This window comes from Gadus morhua, chromosome 9 (assembly GCF_902167405.1).
Source record: "Gadus morhua chromosome 9, gadMor3.0, whole genome shotgun sequence".
Lineage (NCBI taxonomy): Eukaryota > Metazoa > Chordata > Actinopteri > Gadiformes > Gadidae > Gadus > Gadus morhua.
The window spans coordinates 11,804,906-11,825,610 of NC_044056.1; the positions used below are offsets into that span (position 1 = coordinate 11,804,906).

Genomic DNA, 20,705 nt, shown 5'->3' on the forward strand with positions numbered 1-20,705 from the left:
ACACACACACACACACACACACACACACACACACACACACACACACACACACACACACAGCTAAATGAAGTCCGTTTTACCCAGCCACACCAGGGTGAACAGCTCACCAAGGTGAACAGGTAAAGGGGCTCTTGAGGTCCGTGCCCTCATCCTAGCCAGTGTGATCTGATTTGTCTGATCTGATTTCAATTGACCTGTGTCATTTCATTGAGGAATCAAGTTTCTCTAAAGTTCAGTGAGGCCATGTTCTGGGGAAGCCTTCAGACTAGTTTCTCCCCTGTGGACGTTACATCACCTAACCACATGAATTAGCAGGCTGTAATGTAATAATCATGCTTTACTCCTCTTCATGTGCAGTGCTATTAGGACTATATTCAAACATACTTTAGTAGTTAAATGCACTAATATATTTTCCTACTATAATGTACTTTCATTTTTTATTACTATAGTAAAATACATGACTACATTAATATACTTCACTATAAGGTGAATATATTTAACTATAATAAAGCTATAATAGACTGTACTACTAGGAATACTTTGTGCTGTACTACTACAGTATAATATACTTTACTGCTGTACTGTTTGTGACCAAATGGGGGCGCCGGGGGCCCTCAGTGGAGAACACGCACCACATGCTAGTGTTTTCTTCACCCAGACGTAATGTTCGCATCTATCGGATGTTTATTCCACTTCCCGGGTATCCGCAGGAATGTTGTGTTCTTCAACGGACTGAAATGGTCGCTTATATTTAATACAGATTTAATAATTATCATTGTGCTATTAAGAATAACGGCTGGAGAATTTCTTCCTCTCGGTCAATTAAATCTCTCTCCACGCGCTTCATCAGAGTCTCCGGGAGCGCGCTTCATCAGAGTCTCGTGGAGCGCGCTTCATCAGTCTCTGGTAGCGCACTTCATCAGGGTCTCCAAGCCTGATCAGAGTCTCGCAGAACACCACCGAGGAACGCGCTTCATCAGAGTCTCGTGGAGAACGCTTCTTCAGAGTGTCAGTTGAGTGCGCTTCATCAGAGTATCCGTGGAGCGCTTCATCAGATTCTCCGTGGAGCGCGCTTTATCAGAGTCTCCGTGGTGGAGCGCGCTTCATCAGAGTGTCCGTGGAGCGCGCCTCATCGGAGTCTCCGCGGAGAGATAAGAGGACAGGAGGTCAGTAACGCGTAGTGCGCCTCCACTCTATTCTGCTTTTCTACCCAGTTTGGACAGTAACGGCTCCGGTAACTCACAGGTCCGCTTCTTCTCGATGAAAGGTGTGAGAAAGACAACTTGAGGGAGAAGTTGGGGATATTCTTGTAATCAAGGTAAGTCGGATTGATTGTAATGAAACCAGTTATCAGTGCGTGTCAATAATACAAATCATGATTAGCGCGCCAGCCAGGACCGTTACAAATATAATCCTCTGTTTTATATTCACTGTGAATCATCAACTCCTATTCCAATTAACATATTCCCGCAGATTGAGAGCGGTGCTTTTGCGATCTATCCGTACAATAATAATCAGTGGGATCTGAAGGGGTGTGTGTGTGTGTGTGTGTGTGTGTGTGTGTGTGTGTGTGTGTGTGTGTGTGTGTGTGTGTGTGTGTGTGTGTGTGTGTGTGTGTGTGTGTGTGTGTGTGTGTGTGTGCGCTGCAATCAGCGCTGGTCTACAATGTCCACTTAAATCATGACCTCACGCATGCATGGGCGTATTGGGCGGGCTATGTACTCACTGAACTTAGTACATTCACCTAATTATCCTTAATTTACAGGTTATTATACTTAACTAAATCAAAGCCTACTTTACTTAAACATGTATTTGCACTTAACTTAATTACGCCTAACCTTACCTACTTCATGTAAATGTACTAAGCTAAATGATACTTAATATACTGTTATGCATTATGAATTAACTTAATTTACAGTAAATTAACATACAAACGTGTCATTAACCACTGCAGTAGGTACGATTTGAGAATGAAGATAAGTGAGAGGGGGAGGGAGAAAGAGGGGGATGGTGAAAAAGGGGGAGAGAGAGATAGAGAGAGAGGGGAAGAGAGAGAAAGAGGGGGGAGATAGAGAGAGAGGGGAAGAGAGAGAAAGAGGGTGAGAGAGAAAGTGAGGGGGGAGACAGAAAGAGAGGGGTGAGGGAGAGTTGGTGAGAGGGAGGGTTAGAGCAGAACCCGATTTAGGAGCTACACCCCCTTTAAGCGGCGCCTTCGCCTCTCTTCTCCCTCCCTACGTTTCACCTCCTTTAAGAAGAGTTGCATTCACACACCTGGGATTAACAGATAGGAGGGACTCCCATCCATCAGGGAACAGAGGCCATGATTGGTCAGGAATGTGCTTGGGGCAGTGCAGTCTTTAACCAAATGGTCTCGTACAGAGGCAGTCATCAGATCAGATATTCTCACTATCATTCACTCACTCATAGATGACTTATATCTGTGGCAGTCCTGACAAATCACACTAGATAATAGCTCTTAAATATTACCGTCGCCACCGTTAACAAAGAGCCACCTTAGATCTCAGCAGCTCAGTCCAGCTCAGATACTGTGATGACGTTCTCTTTTGACTGCCGCTGTGAGGAACTTCTACAATGACCACACTGGCTGTTTCCATGACGTCACTCGTGATTGGAATTTAACAGCAGTAAAAGCCTCCTGCTCCTGACGCCTGAAACACCATCACAGGCTGGTAGACGTGTGTCCATTTAGTGCTATGGGTTCCATTTAAGATTTCAGCTTTCATTTGTATTTAAGATTAAATACAATCTCAAATCCCTTATACAATGCTCCATGCCAAGATAATGCCATTGTATTACTAGGAGGATGTTTGGATAATGCCATGGTAATGCTAGGATAATGCCAATGTAATATAGGAGGATGTTTGGATAGTGCTAGGATAATGCTCAGACAATGCTAGGATAATGCTCAGACAATGCTAGGATAATGCTCAGACAATGCCAGGATGATGCTCAGCAAATGCCAGGATAATTCTCGGATAATGCTAAGACAATGCCAGGATAATGTTCGGATAATGCTCAGACAATGACAGGATAATGTTCGGATAATGCTCAGACAATGCCAGGATAATGTTCAGACAATGCTCAGATAATGCTCAGACAATGCCAGGATAATTCTCAGACAATGCCAGGATAATTCTCAGACAATGCCAGGATAATTCTCAGACAATGCCAGGATAATGCTCAGAAACTGCTCGGATAATGTTCGGATAATGCTCAGACCATGCCAGGATAATGCTTGGATAATGTTCGGATAATGCTCAGACAATGCCAGGATAATGCTCAGACCCTGCCAGACTAAAGCCAGGGCCGTGTGGAGGTAGCGGTGTGGAGCCCCAGGCACCGACTGAGCCATGGCGGCTGAGCTTCATTAAAGCGCAGCGCCGCAGGCCGCCTTATTAGAGGGAACATCTGAGACATGGACAGGATTGTTGTTGAACATCACTGAGGACACATTCTCATGCCATCACGTGCACACAACGCCTGGGGCACGCACAGTGTGAGGTGCTTTGGTTATGACAGACTGGTATCTTAGCAACAGGCAGCATCCTTCCAGTGCTGTGTGCATGGAAACGTGGATCCTGCTCACCACTAATGTTGCTGTGTGGTCGCCCATCAGTATTCAACCGTTTCACGACTAACTAACCCATCCCATCTGACCCTTAACCTCTGACCCTGACCCTCTGACCCTTAACCTCTGACTCTAACTCTAACCCTTACCCTCACTCTCTAACCCTCAGTCTTTAACCGTACCTCACTGACTCTCCAACCCTAACTCTCTAACCCCTCTGACTGTCTAACACCCCTGCTGGTGTCCAGCGCTCCAGCGATGGCCTCCCCAGAGGGCGGTGCGGGGTCCCGCCCCCAGCACTGTGTGACCCGCGTGGAGCTGTCCGTCACGGCCGCCCACCTGCTGGACCGGGACGTTGCCTCCAAGTCGGACCCCTTCTGCGTGCTCTTCAACGAGGTGGACGGCAACTGGGCCGAGGTGTGTGTGTGTGTGTGTGTGCGTGTGTGTGTGTGTGTGTCAGAGGAAGGCTGAGGTCTAGGTTCAGATCTAGGTCCAGGTGAAGGTTCAGGGCCAGGTCTAGGTTCAGGTCTATGTTCAGGTCTAGGTCCAGGTCTAGGTTCTGGTCTAGTGAAGGTTCAGGTCTAGGTGCAGGTCTAGGTTCAGGTCCAGGACCAGGTTCAGGTCCAGGTTTAAGTCAGGTCCAGGTCTAAGGTCAGGACCAGCCTTGTAGTCCAGGTGTTTTAATGTTATTCTGTTGTCGTTCTGGTCTGCTGAAGCTTGGCATGCTGAACAGTTTGATTATCATTTATAATATTCAAAGTGTTGCTTTCACAGTGGGCTGCAGCCGAATACATTTGTGTGTGTGTGTGTGTGTGTGTGTGTGTGTGTGTGTGTGTGTGTGTGTGTGTGTGTGTGTGTGTGTGTGTGTGTGTGTGTGTGTGTGTGTGTGTGTGTGTGTGTGTGTGTGGCAGTAGGTCAGCAGGGCACATGCCTTCAATGTGAATTTGCTTCTTGTTACCATGGCAACCTCGATGGAAACAAAAGGACTCTCTCTCTCTCTCTCTCTCTCTCTTTCTCTCTCTCTCTCTCTCTCTCTCTCTCTCTCTCTCTCTCTCTCTCTCTCTCTCTCTCTCTCTCTCTCTCTCTCTCTCTCTCTCTCTCTCTCTCTCTCTCTCTCTCTCTCTCTCTCTCTCTCGTTTCCCTGTCTCTCTCTCACTTTTCTCTCTCTCATATTCACTCTCTCTCTCTCTCTCTCTCTCTCTCTCTCTCTCTCTCTCTCTCTCTCTCTCTCTCTCTCTCTCTCTCTCTCTCTCTCTCTCTGGCTCGTCATTTCTCTATATCTTGTCATAGGACATAACTAGGTAGCCTGACTAGTTTACTAATTAGCTAGTCAGGCTAACAAATAATAACTATAAAATTAGTCAGGCTAACTATGCTCCACTGCAGCTGCTTTGAGAGTTTACTATTTTGACAGCTGTTGCCATGGTGATCTAGTACAATTAGAGAAGTTCACATTTAGTTTAGACTCTAGTGTACTTGACTCCATACTGGGACTCTACTTCACTGTGAGCTTTACTGCGCACTGTGTCATCTACTCTGGATTGAACACAGAGCTGTGTGTAGTTGTGTTAACATTTAGTTATGTTGAAGTCTAGTTGTGTTGATGTCTAGTTGTGTTGACGTCTAGTTGTGTTGACGTCTAATTGTGTTGACGTCTAGATGTGTTGAGGTCTAGTTGTCTTGATGTCTAGTTCTGTGTACCTCTAGTTGTGTTGACAATGACATCTAGTTGTGTTGACGTCCAGCTGTGTTGATGTCTTGTTGTGTTGACGTCTAGCTGTGTTGACGTCCAGTTGACGTCAGTTGTGTTGACGTCTTGTTGTGTTGACGTCTAGCTGTGTTGACGTCCAGTTGTGTTGACATCAAGATGTGTTGACGTCCAGTTGTGTTGACGTCTTGTTGTGTGACGTCTAGCTGTGTTGACGTCTAGTTGTGTTGACGTCCAGTTCTGTTGACGTCCAGTTCTGTTGACGTCAAGTTCTGTTGACGTCTAGTGCTAACGTCTAGTTGTGTTGACGTCTTGTTGTGTTGACGTCTAGCTGTGTTGACATTTATTTGTGTTGACGTCTAGCTGTGTTGACGTCTAGCTGTGTTGATATTTATTTGTGTTGACGTCTAATTGTGTTGACGTCTAGCTGTGTTGATATTTATTTGTGTTGACGTCTAATTGTGGTGACGTTCAGGCTGTGTAATGAAGTACTGAAATAGTAAAGTAATAGAGCAGTATGTCGTAAAGTAGAAAATAATAAAGTAGTAAAGTAGTACAGAAGTGGACTAGTGGAGGTAGGAGAGTTGGGCAGAAGTACAGTAGTAGAGTAGTACAGTAGTACAGTTATAAAGCAGTAAAGTAATAAAGTAGGAGTAGTGAAGTAGTACAGAAGTACAGTCCTCCCCTCTCTCCCCAGATCAGCCGCACGGAGACGGCCGTGAACAACCTAAACCCGGTGTTCGGGGTGAAGTTCCGGGTGGACTACCACTTCGAGGAGGTGCAGAAGCTGCGCTTCGCCGTGTTCGACGAGGACAAGTGTGCGTCACAGCTCTATGAACACGACTTCCTCGGGGAGTTCATCTGCACCTTGGGAGTGGTGAGTCTCCTTTAGTACTAGTTATTTTTCCTAGTTAGGTTGTTTATGTGTAGTAACTAGTTTGTTAGTTGAGGTACTGAATTTGTTGTTAAATATCTATGTCATGATAAGTCAGTGTTCAGTTACCTATGAACTCATCTTCTTTTCACTCTATTAGATTGTGTCCAATAAGAAACTTGTCCGACCACTTCTCTTAGCCAATGGGAAACCAGCGGGCAAAGGAACTATTACGGTGAGAAGCTAAGTCTACTGAATTCACTCCCTCCCCAGCCCTCTAGTCTAACCCTAACCCTTTAACCCTCTAACCCATCCCTCCAACCCTCTAACCCTAACCCTAACCCTAACCCTATGATCCTAACCCTAACCCTCTAACCCTAACCCTCCAACCCTTTCAACCTAGCCCTCTAACCCTAACATTCTGTCCCTCTAACCCTAACACACTAACCCTCTAACCCTAACCCTCTAACCCTTTAACCCTAACGCTTTAACCTTAATCCTCTAATCCTCTCACCCTAACCCTCTAACCCATCACCTTAATCCCTCTAACCCTCTAACCCTAACCCTCTAACCCTTACACCAACCCCTAACCCTCTAACCCTAACCCTCTAACCCTCTAACCCTAACCCTAACCCTCTAACCCTTTAACCCTAACGCTTTAACCTTAACCCTCTAACCCTAACCCTCTAACCCTCTCACCCTAACCCTCTAACCCTAACCCTCTATCCCTTACACCAACCCCTAACCCTCTCACCCTAACCCTCTAAACTTCCCCTAGTAACCCTCTAACCCTTACCCTCTAACCCTCTAACCCTTACCCTCTAACCCTCTAACCCTTACCCTCTAACCCTCTAACCCTTACCCTCTAACCCTCTAACTCTTACACCAACCCCTAACCCTCTCCCCCTAACCCTCTAAACCTCCCCTTGTAACCCTCTAACTCTTACCCTCTAACCCTCTAACTCTTACACTAACCCCTAACCCTCTCACCCTAACCCTCTAAACCTCCACTTGTAACCCTCTAACCCTTACCCTCTAGCCCTCTAACCCTCTAACTCTTACCCTCTAACCCTAACCCCCACACTAACCCTCTAAACCTCCCCTAGTTACACTAATGAGGTTGGTGATAATGAGTATTATAATGAGATTGATGATGATAATGAGGTTGATGATGATGATGACAATAAGGAGGAGGATGATGATAATGTTGATAATGAGGTTGATGATGATGATAATGAGGGTGATGATGATGAGGAGGATGATGATGATGATGATGATGATGATGATGATGATGATGATGATGTGGTTGTGGTCTGTAGATCACAGCCCAGGAGCTGTCTGACAACCGGATCATCACCCTCAGCCTGAGTGGAAGAAAATTGGACAAAAAGGTAAGAATGAAACAATGAATAATCACATTGTTCACTGTAAGACGAACACATGAATAATGACCGTGTTTACGGCAAGATGAACACATGAATAATGGCTGTGTTTACTGTAAAATGAACACATGAATAATGACCGTGTTTACTGTAAGATGAACTCATGAATAATGAACACCTTCTCAGGACTTCTTCGGAAAGTCTGATCCTTACCTGGAGTTCCACAAACAAGGAGAAGATGGGAAGTGGATGTTGGTGCACAGAACAGAGGTACACACACACACACACACACACACACACACACACACACACACACACACACACACACACACACAAACACACACACACACACACACACACACACACACACACACACACACACACACACACACACACACACACACACACACACAAGCACCCCTCTATAGAGTCTATAACTAGAACTCTATAAAGACCCTCTTCTATAATCAGAATCAGAATCACTTTTATTACATCTTATTGTACAGTATACAAGAGTACAATTATTAGGCTTGGTTCCTCAACATTCACATAGCAGCAACAGTACAAGATAAAATAAATAAAGATAAGAAACCATATGAAAAGAAACAAAGTAAAAAAATATATAGAATAAGTATAAAAATAAGTAAGTAGCAGCATCAATAATAATAAAAAGTAATGAGGTGTAATAAAGTGTGAAGTGTAGGGTGTTCAAGTGGAAGTGATAGCAGCCACAGGTAGGGTTATTGTGCAATAGATAAATGCTGTGCAAATACAATAGCTGGTTAAGTTCCTGTCTGTTGTTGTGGTGTGTGTGTGGATGGTTGGGATGGTAGTGTGTTTCTCCAGCAGTCTGACTGCTTGGGGGGAAAAAACTGTTTGTCATCCTCTGGGTTTTGGCCCTTAGGCTTCGGTACTGCCTCCCTGACGGCAGTAGCTCAAACAGTTTCTGGTTGGGGTGATGTCCCCAATGATTCGGAGGGCCTTCCTGACACAGGCCTTGTAGGTTTCCTGGATGGAGGGAAGCTCACATCCGCTGATCCTCTCAGCTGTCCGCACTACCCTTTGCAGCATTTTGCGGCTTTGGGCAGTGCAGTTCGCGTACCAGGCAGTGATGCATCCAGTCAATATGCTCTCCGTTGTGCCTCTGAAGAAGGCCCCACGCCCTATAGAGTCTATAACTAGTACTCTATAAAGACCCTCCTCTATAGAGTATATAACTAGAACTCTACAGTAAGGCTTTGGAGGAGCGATTTTTGATGTATAATGTTTGATGTGATATGTATAATGTTTCATGTTGGATGCTTTATGTTTATGTGATATGTTTAAGGTTAATGTTTGATGCTCTATGTTAATGTGATCTGTATAATGTCTCTGTTTGGCGGCAGGTCATTAAGAACACTCTGGACCCTGTGTGGAAGGCCTTTACGGTGCCTCTGGTGTCGCTGTGTAACGGAGACGTCGACAGGAACATCAAGGTCTCCTCACATCTATTACTGAACGTTGCAATGTATCGTATCAAAGCTCCCACTAAACATTGAAGTATCCAGATTCACTTTGATGAATTCAATATCAAGGTTAAGCCTAAACATTTATACATCAAGTTTAATATTTTCTTTAACATTTAAACATCCAGGTACATCACTACATATCTGTAGTCAATGCTGATCCACAGCTATTTCAATAAGGTTCTCAATTCAATCACATCCTTAAAGCAACACCACATCCGTTCAAAACAACAATGCCGCCATCTTCTACCTCACTTTGTTAACAATAATCTTACGACAGACACTCCTAAACCCCACCCAGTCACATAAACCCCTCCCACTTACCCTAAACCCCTCCCATTAACCTAAACCCCTCCCACTCACCTAACCCCCTCCCACTCACATAAACCCCTCCCACTTACCCTAAACCCCTCTCATTAACCTAAACCCCTCCCACTCACCTAACCCCCTCCCACTCACATAAACCCCTCCCACTTACCCTAAACCCCTCTCATTAACCTAAACCCCTCCCACTCACCTAACCTCCTCCCACTCACATAAACCCCTCCCACTTACCCTAAACCCATCCCTCTTCACTAAACCCCTCCCACTCACTTAAACCCCTCCAACTCACATAACCCCTCCCACTCACGTCACCAGCCGGCCAGGATGCACTGGTTTGCTCCACACAGTGTATTGAATTGTATTAAATATCATGATGTGAGACCCAGTTGTCCCTAGCAACAGTTGTCCCTAGCAACAGTTGTCCCTTACAGCAGCTGTCCATAACAGCAGCTGCCCATAACAACAGGTGCTGTGCTACGACTATGACAATGATGGAGGTCATGACTTCATAGGAGAGTTTCAGACCACTGTGACCAAGATGAGCCACGCCAGCACCACAGAGGTATAAATAAATAAATAAATAAATAAATACATATATATATATATATAGTACCCTTCTGTCTGTCTCTCTCTCTCTCCCTGTCTCTCTCTCTCTCTCCCTGTCTCTCTCCCTGTCTCTCTCTCTCTCTCTCTCTCTCTCTCTCTCTCTCTCTCTCTCTCTCTCTCTCTCTCTCACTCCCTGTCTCTCACTCCCTGTCTCTCTCTCTCTCTCTCTCTCTCTCTCTCTCTCTCTCTCTCTCTCTCTCTCTCTCTCTCTCTCTCTCTCTCTCTCTCTCTCTCTCTCTCTCTCCCTGTCGCTCTCTGTATCTCTTTCTCTCTCTCACTCCCTCTCTCTCTCTCTCTCTCTCTCTCTCTCTCTCTCTCTCTCACTCCCTGTCTCTCTCTCTCTCTCTCTCTCTCTCTCTCTCTCTCTCTCTCTCTCTCTCTCTCTCTCTCTCTCTCTCTCTCTCTCTCTCTCTCTCTCTCTCTCTTTAACTCTCTGTCTCTCTCTCTCTCTCTATCTCTCTCTCTCTCACTCCCTCTCTCTCTCTCTCTCTCTCTCTCTCTCTCTCTCTCTCTCTCTCTCTCTCTCTCTCTCTCTCTCTCTCTCTCTCTCTCTCTCTCTCTCTCCCTGTCTCTCGCTGTATCTCTCTCTCTCTTACTCCCTGTCTCTCTCTCTCTCCCTGTCTCTCTCTCTCCATGGAGGTGGAGTTTGACTGCATCAATCCGAAGAAACAGAGAAAGAAGAAGAATTACAAGAACTCTGGTGTCATCGTTCTGAGGTCGTGCAAGGTAATGATTTAGATTGAAGTTAATGATTTAGATTCAAGGGAAGGATTTAGATTCAAGGTAATAAATTAGAATCGAGGTCATGATCTAGATTCAAGGTCATGATTAGATTCAAGGTCATGATTAAGAGTCAATCGAATGATTTCAATTCAAGGTAATGATTTAGATTCAATGTCATGATTGAATCTTAGGGAATGATTTAGATTCAAGGTAATGTATTAGATTCACGGTCATGATTTAGATTTAAACAAATGATTTTATTTCACGGTAATGATTTAGATTCAAGTTAAGGATTTAGATTCAAGGGAATGATTTCATTTCAAGAGAATGATTTTGTTTTAAATTAATGATTTACATTGAAGGTGATCATTTAAATTCATGTTTACGATTTAGATTCAAGGTAATCCCATCAGGGTGTTGCAATTTTATTCCCATGTTATTTGGAGTAGAATATTGCAGGCTGGTCAGGGTCTTTCTGTCTGTTCCTTGACCACAAATCACTCAGTTAATGATGTCTCTGTTAATGTCATCTGGTATTCTAAGAGTATGTGTGTTTATGCAATCTGGTATTTTAATTGTATGTGGGTTCATGCAATCTAGTATTTTAAAAAATTCGGTAATTATGTAGTATGGTATTTTAAGAGTATGTGTGTTTTTAATATACCCTGGCACTTCTTTAGATTATACGAGATTATACATTCCTGGATTATATTCTCGGAGGATGTCAATTGATGTTTACTGTGAGTATAGACACACGCACACACACACACACACACACTCACGCTCACACACTATATACAAACTGTATACTATATAGTTATATCTGTTTACTGACAGGTTGGGATTGACTTCACTGCGTCCAATGGGAACCCTCGAGAGCCCTCCTCCCTGCACTACATCAACCCGCTGGGCAGCAACGAGTACCTGGCCGCCATCTTGGCGGTCGGCCAGATCATCCAGGACTACGACACGTGAGTTGGGAGTTGTAGTCTTTTATTACGGTACGCAATAATTCATTGTGTATCATAATGATTTAAGATTCATAATGTATCATTATGTACCATGATCATTTATTATTCATAGTGTTCAGACTGATTTGTGATTCATGATCACCATTATTCATAAAGATGTAGGATGTATCCTTATGATTCATATTGTATCTTCATGATTCATAATGATGCATAATGTATCATAATATATATCCATTCATCATTGATTATAACCATTACAATTATTCATAATGGATCATAACCATTCATAATATATCATTGTCATTCATAATGGATCATAATGGATCATAATGATTAATAACGGTTTATAATGTATCATAATGTATCACAACCATTCACAATCAATATCATACCCCATTGAGTATGCAAAGGGATTCTTCTGAAGTACGTTACTGCTTAAGGGTTATCAATCCTTTTTCATCATCTATGAAAACATTTACACCATTTCTACCTTGTACTACCTTAACCAACCTTTTCTTATCCTGCACTAGGTCGTACCTGTCTAATCTGTTACCATTGTTCTATCTTAACATGCCCGCTGAACTAACTGTTGCCATGGTTTCTGTTTCTAGAGACAAAATGTTTCCTGCTTTAGGATTTGGAGCTAAACTCCCACCAGATTGGAAGGTATTTTAAAGATATGTGTGTGTTTGTGTGTGTGTGTGTGTGTGTGTGTGTGTTTGTGTGTGTGTGTGTGTGTGTGTGTGTGTGTGTGTGTGTGTGTGTGTGTGTGTGTGTGTGTGCGTGCGTGCGTGCGTGCGTGCCTGTGTGTGTACGCAAGTTTGTGTGTGTGTGTTTGTGTGTTCACAACATGCACAGTCAAGCCATCTGTGTTTCCATGGTGACGAGAGAAAGAGAGAGTAGATGAGAGAGAGCAGATAATAGAGAGTGAGATAATAGAGAGAATGGCTGAGAGAGAGTAGATGAAAAAGAGAGGAACTAGATAGAGAATGGAGAGAAAGCGAGAGAGAGGGAGAGATAATAGAGAGAAAGATGAGAAATAGGATGGAGAGAGAAATATAAGAGAGAGATAATAGAGAGATGGTAGAGAGAGAGATAATCAAGATAGTTAGAGAGAGATCTAGAGAGACATAATAGAGATAATAGAGAGAGAGTATATAAGGGAGAATGGAAGGTGAGAGAGTAGACGATAGAGAGAGAGCTTGTGCACATGTTGGTGGAGCCGTGGTTATCCCTGCTGCCTCACAGAGAGGAGGTCCAGGTTTGATCCCTGAGGGGAAGGGGGGGGGACAGAGCCTCCATGTCCTCCTCCTGTTCTCTCCTCGATCAGGAGAGAACATGATATAAACAACGCTGCTGCCCTGCCCACGGGCCCCTGGTGAGGAGAGGAGCGACGGCTCAGCCTTGTTAAGACACTAACGATAATGAACGTACTTCTCTGTTCCTCATCAGGTGTCACATGAGTTTGCCATCAACTTTGACCCCACGAACCCCTTCTGTTCAGGTAAGTCCTCCCTTCAGATAGTCCTACAGTACTACAGGTATCACATCAACTACTACTACCACAGGCAGCACTGGTAGTAAAATATACTACGTACTTGAAGGGCAGGTACTACATGTACTACTTGAAGTACAGGTACTACAGGTACTTCATGTAGTACCTGTACAACATGTAGGACAGGTACTACATGTGGTGTAGTTAGAACATGTAGTACTTGTACAGCTGTCCACCTCCTTGTCAGCCGGTCTCTCCTCCCCACCGCCTGCTCTCTGCTCCTCGTCTCCCCAGGGGTGGAGGGCATCGCCCAGGCCTACTCCAGCTGCCTCCCCCACCTCCGCTTCTACGGACCCACCAACTTCTCTCCCATCATCAACCACGTGGCGCGCGGCGCTAGCCAGGCGCTACAGCAGGAGAGAGCGGCGGTACGTCCACGAGCTAACCATGAAGATACAAACGCTAACGTTCACAAGCTAACCCTGAAGATACACACGCTAGCCTACACACGCTAACCCTGAAGATACACACGCTAGCGTACACACGCTAACCCTGAAGATACACACGCTAGCCCACACACGCTAACCCTGAAGATACACACGCTAGCCTACACACGCTAACCCTGAAGATACACACGCTAGCCCACACACGCTAACCCTGAAGATACAGACGCTAGCCTACACATGCTAACCCTGAAGATACGATGTGGTCGATAGTGTTTGAATGTGGTCGATAGTGTTTAAATGTGGTCGATAGTGTTTGAATGTGGTCGATAGTGTTTGAATGTGGTCGATAGTGTTTAAATGTGGTCGATAGTGTGTGAATGTGGTCGATAGTGTTTAATTATGGTCGATAGTGTTTAAATGTGGTCGATAGTATTTGAATGTGGTCGATAGTGTTTAAATGTGGTCGATAGTGTTTGAATATGGTCGATAGTGTTTAAATGTGGTCGATAGGGTTTAAATGTGGTCGATAGGGTTTAAATGTGGTTGATAGGGTTTACATGTGGTCCATAGTAGTGTTAAATGTTCTTTTCCCTCTCTCTCCACCTCATCCCTCACTCTCCACCTCAAGCTGGTGTGTGGTGAGCGTTCTGGCGCCGATTGGCTGCCGTGCATCACCCAAATGGGGGCTACATACTGGTGGTGGTTAGTGAGGTCCCCCCCCCCCCTTCACTGTAGGCGTCTTTGAGTGTCTAGAAAAGCGCTAAATAAATTCAATGAATTATTATTATTATTATACATACGCTAGTGTACACACGCTAACCCTGAAGATACACACGCTAGCCCACACACGCTAACCCTGAAGATACACACGCTAACCCTGAAGATACAGACGCTAGCATACACACGCTAACCCTGAAGATACAGACGCTAGCGCACACACACTAACCCTGAAGATACAGGTGCTAACTGCTAACCCTGAACATTCACACGCTAACCCTGAAGATACACACGCTAACCCTGAAGATACACGCCAACACACACACACGCTAAGCCTGAAGATACACGCTAACATACACACGCTAACCCTGAACGTCCACACGTTAACCGCTAACCCTGAACGTCCACACGCTAACCCTGAAGATACACGCTAACACACACACGCTAACCCTGAACAAACACACGTTAAGCCTGGACACCAATGCGCTCCCCACACGGTTCTTAATGAGGGCAGAGAGAAGCGTCCTGCTGTGTCTGGAGCCGTCCAAAATGAATATTACATCATAATCCACTTGTTTACAGCGCTTTAATAGACGTCATGTTCTGTCCCGGTCGTTATGACCGAAACAAAAGGAGACACACAAACAATGCACCACCAGGCTGAACTCAACACTGGTTTGTCTGGATGTGTCAATCAACGTGTGGTTGTCAAGGCTGTTGCTAGCGTGAGACTGTGTGTGTGACAGAGTCAGAAGGCTCGCGGCGAGCTGTCACGCCCAACAGAGTCTTTCCAGAGATATCCAAGAGCCTCACTGTGTCTTTGGGAATTTGCCAGAAAAGATAATTCTGTTTTCTGCACACCGCGGGAGAACGTTGACAGTCCCCCACGACGGAGTCGGTTAAGAGCATCCATGCACTGTAGGGTCCCTGTTGGGGGTCTGAAGGTTTGGTCACCCTAGCTATACAGCCTTTCCATCAGCTTTACGCGACATGCTGTATCGCTACACAGCCTTCCCATTAACTTTACTCTACATATGTTGTAGCGATATACAGCCTTGTCCTTAGCTTTACGCTACATATGTTGTACCACTATACATTGCTATACGGCTAAGAGAAACGCTGGTGTGATTATCATTACAATCTTGTTATTAACAACAATGATGTCAATATCAAAACTAGATTTATCTCCCGTCCTCCTCTCTCCCTCTCTCTCTCTCTCTCTCTCTCTCTCTCTCTCTCTCTCTCTCTCTCTCTCTCTCTCTCTCTCTCTCTCTCTCTCTCTCTCTCTCGCTCTCTCTATCTCATCATCTCCCCTCTCCTCCCTCCCTCCCTCCCCCCTCCACAGCAGTACTTCACCCTCCTGATAATCACCGACGGGGTGATCAGTGACATGGACGAGACGCGCCACGCCATCGTGGCGGCGGCCAAGCTGCCCATGTCTGTCATCATCATCGGCGTCGGCAACGCAGACTTCGCCGCCATGGAGTTCCTGGACGGCGACGCCAGCGTCCTGCGCTCGCACACCGGGGAGGAAGCCGCCCGCGACATCGTGCAGTTCGTCCCCTTCAGGGACTTCAGGAACGTACGTGTTAACTAGGGCTGGGTGGATCAGGGTTAGGGTTAGGGTTAATCACGAATCGAATCGAATCGCGATTTATCGATTCAGAGCCTTATGAATCGAAATCGAATCGATTTAGGAAATTGGCCACGATACCCAGCCCTAGTGTTAACTAACCCTGACTAGTTCCCCAGCAAGCCATACAACCCCAGCAAGCCGACTTACCATAACTAACCCTTCAGGGACTTCAGGAGCGTTCGTGTTATCTCTAACCCAAACTCACCCTAACTCAGCATAATCATTGGCACACTTAAAAAATATATATATATATTTTCTTTATTATTAACAAAATTCACAGCACAATGTGGCAGCATAATCATTACTACCGATTTATTTTTGCACTTTATTCTGTTGTGGGCATTTCCTCCCAGTTCAAATATGTTTAAATTAGTTACAGGAAGCAATGTTCTGAAATGGGATCAGTTAATAGTTTTTAAACCTATTTTGTGAGTAATAGAGAAGAAAATATGGAAAATATGGTTGCAAGTGGCCTGTATGCATCGCCTTCACAAGGTTTTGCAAAGCTGCACATGTCTTAAAGACATTGATGTGGATGGTTCCAATATTCTCATTTATTCTTGTTTTTTACATTTCTCACAGTGCAAATATGTTTTTGAATGAGTTTCTGAAAATGGTGTAACATATGTAATTATAATTTGTAAGCCCATGTTGCAAATCTAACAACCAAAAAATATTTAAAATGTTGATGCATGATTGTGGACTATACGGAAATAGTACCATTCGAGGTCTTCTGGAAATGTTTTTGGTCGCTGTGTCATAATTCAGCTAAATTTTTAATACATTGTTGCTTAAGGCACACTGATTAATTTTGAAAAGGTTACTGACCCCTGCCCTAACTAGTTCCCCAACTAACCCAGACTAGTTTACCAGCAAGCCGAACTACCCCCTTACTCCCCCTAACTAATTCCCAAGCAAGCCTAACTACCCCCCTAACTCTCCCTAACTAACCCTGACTAGCTCCCTCACAAGCCAAAGCTATTCACCCACCCTTACTCATCATTATAAAAGTATTCATTACATATATAATAATAACAATAATACAAAAAAGTACTGTATATAATAGTATTTACTATTTATATAATGTTTATAATAATTATTATAAATAATGAAATATACTCTCTCTCTCTCTCTCTCTCTCTCTCTCTCTCTCTCTCTCTCTCTCTCTCTCTCTCTCTCTCTCTCTCTCTCTCTCTCTCTCTCTCTCTCTCTCTCTCTCTATATCTCTATATCTCTCTCTCTCTAGGCTCCTAAGGAGACTCTGGCTAAATCGGTTTTGGCTGAGCTTCCTCAACAAGTCACTCAGTACTTCAAACAGAGGAACCTGTCGCCTAGCAACCAAGCGGCTGAGTAGCCCAGCTAACCACAGCCTTCTCCAGGGTACAAACACAGACAGCCACACGGACGCACACACACACACACACACACACACACACACACACACACACACACACACACACACACACACACACACACACACACACACACACACACACACACACACACACACACACACACACACACACACACAGTAGTGTAGCCCTCTGAGGTCAGGATGTGATTGTGGCTTCACGCATGTTCTTGGTATCCTGTAATATTCTGCTCTGTTGTCAAAGTATCGCTGTAGTATTTACATTTATATCAGTGGTTGAATAAGGATCACCCATGCACAGTTGAGCCCTAACCTAGTCAACCTAATGCTAACCTAGTCTTAACGCTAACCTAGTCGTAACCTAGGTTAACCAAGTCTTAATGCTAACCTAGTTTAACCAAGCCCTAACCTAGGTTAACCTACTCCTAACCTAGTTTAACCTAGTTTTAACGCTAACCCATTTTAACCTAGCCCTAACCTAGGTTGACCTAGTCCTAACCTAGCCCTAACCTAGTCCTAACCCTGACCTAGGTTAATCTAGCCCTAACGCTAACCCAATCCTAACCCTGAACTAGGTAAACCTAGTCCTAACGCTAACCTAGTCCTAACTCTCACCTAGTTTGACCTAGTCCTAACTCTCACTAAGTTTAAACTAACCCCAACATAGATGAAGCAAGTCCTAACCCTAATTGATGTATGCCTAGTACTAACCGTAACCTAGGTTAGGCTAGCCCTAGGCTAGGTTCAACCTAGCTAGGATAGGCTAGGTTTAACCCAGCCTAGCCTAGGTTAAAGGCTAAGTTCCTCTATAGTGAACTTAACCTAGGTTTTACCTAGCCTAGGTTAAAGGCTTTTTTATCGTCACCCAATCCTATATTGTGTCATCTATAGTGAATGTTAAGAGCCTTATAGTGAACTTTAAGAGCCTTATAGTGGATCTGGGTCCTCTAGTAAACTTTAAGAGCCTTAATGTGAACTTTAAGAGCCTTATAGTGAACTTTAAGAGCTTTATAGTGGACCTGGATCCTCTATAGAGAACTTTTAGAGCCTTAAAGAGAACTTTAAGAGCCTTATAGTGAACTTTAAGAGCCTTATAGTGGACCTGGGTCCTCTAGAGTGAACTTTAGGAGCCCCGGAATTAGCCGAACCGAACAGCTGCGGTGGTATGACTTGGTGGTCAAGGTGTAGTCTTAACCTTGGCCTATATTAACTTAAAGTCTTAACCTTACCTACATTAAACAAAGCCAAGTTTAGGTGTGGTTTAACTCCTTCAAAACCATCTCTGTTCAAATGACTAAACTCCCTGCAGATCTTTAAGAGGCTTGTATGGCGCTCTACATCTTGGCCTCTTCTGGTGTCCAGGATCCACGGATATGGTCATGTGACACGCCCCTAGAAGCTTCTAAACACATAGAATGAACTCTCCAAACAGTCTCTTCAAAGATAGATGAACCTCTGAAAACAGAGTATCTGTGGTAGCAACTGTGCTGGAGACAGCAGCACTCACTAGAGCATCGACAGACGAGGATGTCTGTTGAGGTATGTTGGGATGCCAAACTAACACGCCGAGGTAAACAACCACTTGAGACCATGAGTCTCCAGAACCCCTATCAGGTTCACCTGCCGTCTCTGTGACCAGAACCTGATTATAGTAACTGTGTTGGGTCATAAACAGTTGATTTGGTAAACCATGAGTTCCCATCCCTACTCTGAACTCTGAACACTGTAATTGTTATTGTAAACAACTTTTTATTCCATTATGACTACTGATGTGGGCATAAAGTGTGGTGAAATCCTTATGCCAGCGAGGGATTCTGAACTTAAACATTGAAAATGTTTGTGAAGCTATGTCACACCGTGTTGCATTCTGGGAGGGGTGCTCCACCTTGTGAGGCCGAAATGACTGAAAAAGAAATGACTGTTTTATAATTTGGCCATTATTTTAGTTGGTACTAGTTAATAGTTAATACTTAAGTCTTTCACAGTATTTACTTAGCATCAGTTAATAGGTAATACTTAAGTCTTTAGCGGTCTTTAGTTAGCATCAGTTAATAGATAATACTTAAGTCTTTAGCGGTCTTTAGTTAGCATCAGTTAATAGATAATACTTCAGTCTTTCTTATGCATGTTGCTAACCTGGTTGCACTGTTTACAAAACACTGCTGATGACCACAGATGCATGATTTTATACAATGATAAATTATATACATATTATTTTACATAATATATATATAATATATATTATTTTATATAATATATACTATTATTATTATTATTATAACTTTGTAACATTGTAACTCGGCTTAGTTTACGACTATCCAAGGCAAATTGTTGTGGAAAAACTATTTTCTAAAGTGGATTCTGAAGTTTTGAAATGCATTTATTGTACGTAGGCTATCAATGTAAACTCCCGAAGGCCCCGTTTTGGACGTTTCTAACGTGACTTGATGCTGTGGAAACGTGTATACTCTGTCGTACCGATATGTGCATGGACATGGATGTTCGTACCTATAGTGTTATCGAGGATTTTTATAGAAAATGTTGTCTATGTCAACACTCAGGTCAATAAACCGTTTCAAGGAAAAAATGTTGAAATGAAGTCCCTCTTTGATGTAACCCTACCCACTAACTAAACCCACCTGAAGTACACCTTCCCCCCAACTAACCCCCCAGATCTAAACCTACCCCCTAACTAACCCACCTGATGTTAACCTACCCCCTAACTTACCCACCTGATCTTACCCTACCCCCTAACTAACCTGGTAAAATCGGACCCCTAGTTAACCCACCTACCCCAGGCAATGACCCACCTGATGTGACCTAGTCTCACTAACCCACTTCACTCTACCCCCTTACCCACTGAGTCACCTAGCCTAACTAATCCGCCTGGTGTGACGTAGCCTTACCATCCAATCTGATGTGGCCTAGCTTAACTAACCCACCTCACTCTACCCCCTAACCCACCTGATATGATGTAGCCTAATTAACCCACCTGATGTGATGTAGCCTAACTAGCCCACCTGTGTGACGTAGCCTAGCTAACCCACCTTCCTAGGCCGTACAGACCGTATACCTTGGGTAGACTCGCTCTGGTCCTGCGGCTGTTGTAGGACTTCTAGTTCAGCGTCGCGGATCTCTGCGGCACTACCTCCGGTGGACAGAAGGGGGCAGCAGAACGCGGATCTCTGCGGCGCTACCACCGGTGGACACAAGGGGGCAGCAGAACGCGGATCTCTGCAGCGCTACCTCCGGTGGACACAATGGGGCAGCAGAACACTTCAGACTCCGGAGTACAACAATTTACAACCGTTGTACATACGCAGAGTGCGGTCTTCTTCCATTCCTGGGGTTGCCGGT

General features: G+C 44.3%; 1 protein-coding gene across 3 annotated transcripts; it reads left to right on the top strand.

The window, feature by feature from the left end:
- Positions 1-596: 596 nt before the first annotated feature.
- Positions 597-20,022, top strand: cpne2 (copine II). 3 transcript variants are annotated; one of them, XM_030365275.1, is made up of 17 exons: positions 597-1,166; positions 1,246-1,318; positions 3,838-4,006; positions 5,995-6,174; positions 6,332-6,406; positions 7,491-7,562; positions 7,740-7,823; positions 8,939-9,028; positions 9,849-9,944; positions 10,628-10,714; positions 11,392-11,451; positions 11,549-11,682; positions 12,294-12,348; positions 13,135-13,186; positions 13,472-13,605; positions 15,686-15,922; positions 17,223-20,022. In XM_030365275.1, exons 3-17 carry the CDS (start codon positions 3,848-3,850, stop codon positions 17,328-17,330), a joined length of 1,623 nt encoding a protein of 540 aa, XP_030221135.1. In that variant the 5' UTR covers positions 597-1,166; positions 1,246-1,318; positions 3,838-3,847; the 3' UTR covers positions 17,331-20,022. The 3 variants fall into 3 exon arrangements, with proteins under 3 accessions (XP_030221135.1, XP_030221136.1, XP_030221134.1); XM_030365276.1 differs by having other exon boundaries at positions 1,268-1,318; XM_030365274.1 differs by having other exon boundaries at positions 599-1,318; positions 17,223-20,021.
- The last annotated feature ends 683 nt before the right edge of the window (positions 20,023-20,705 follow it).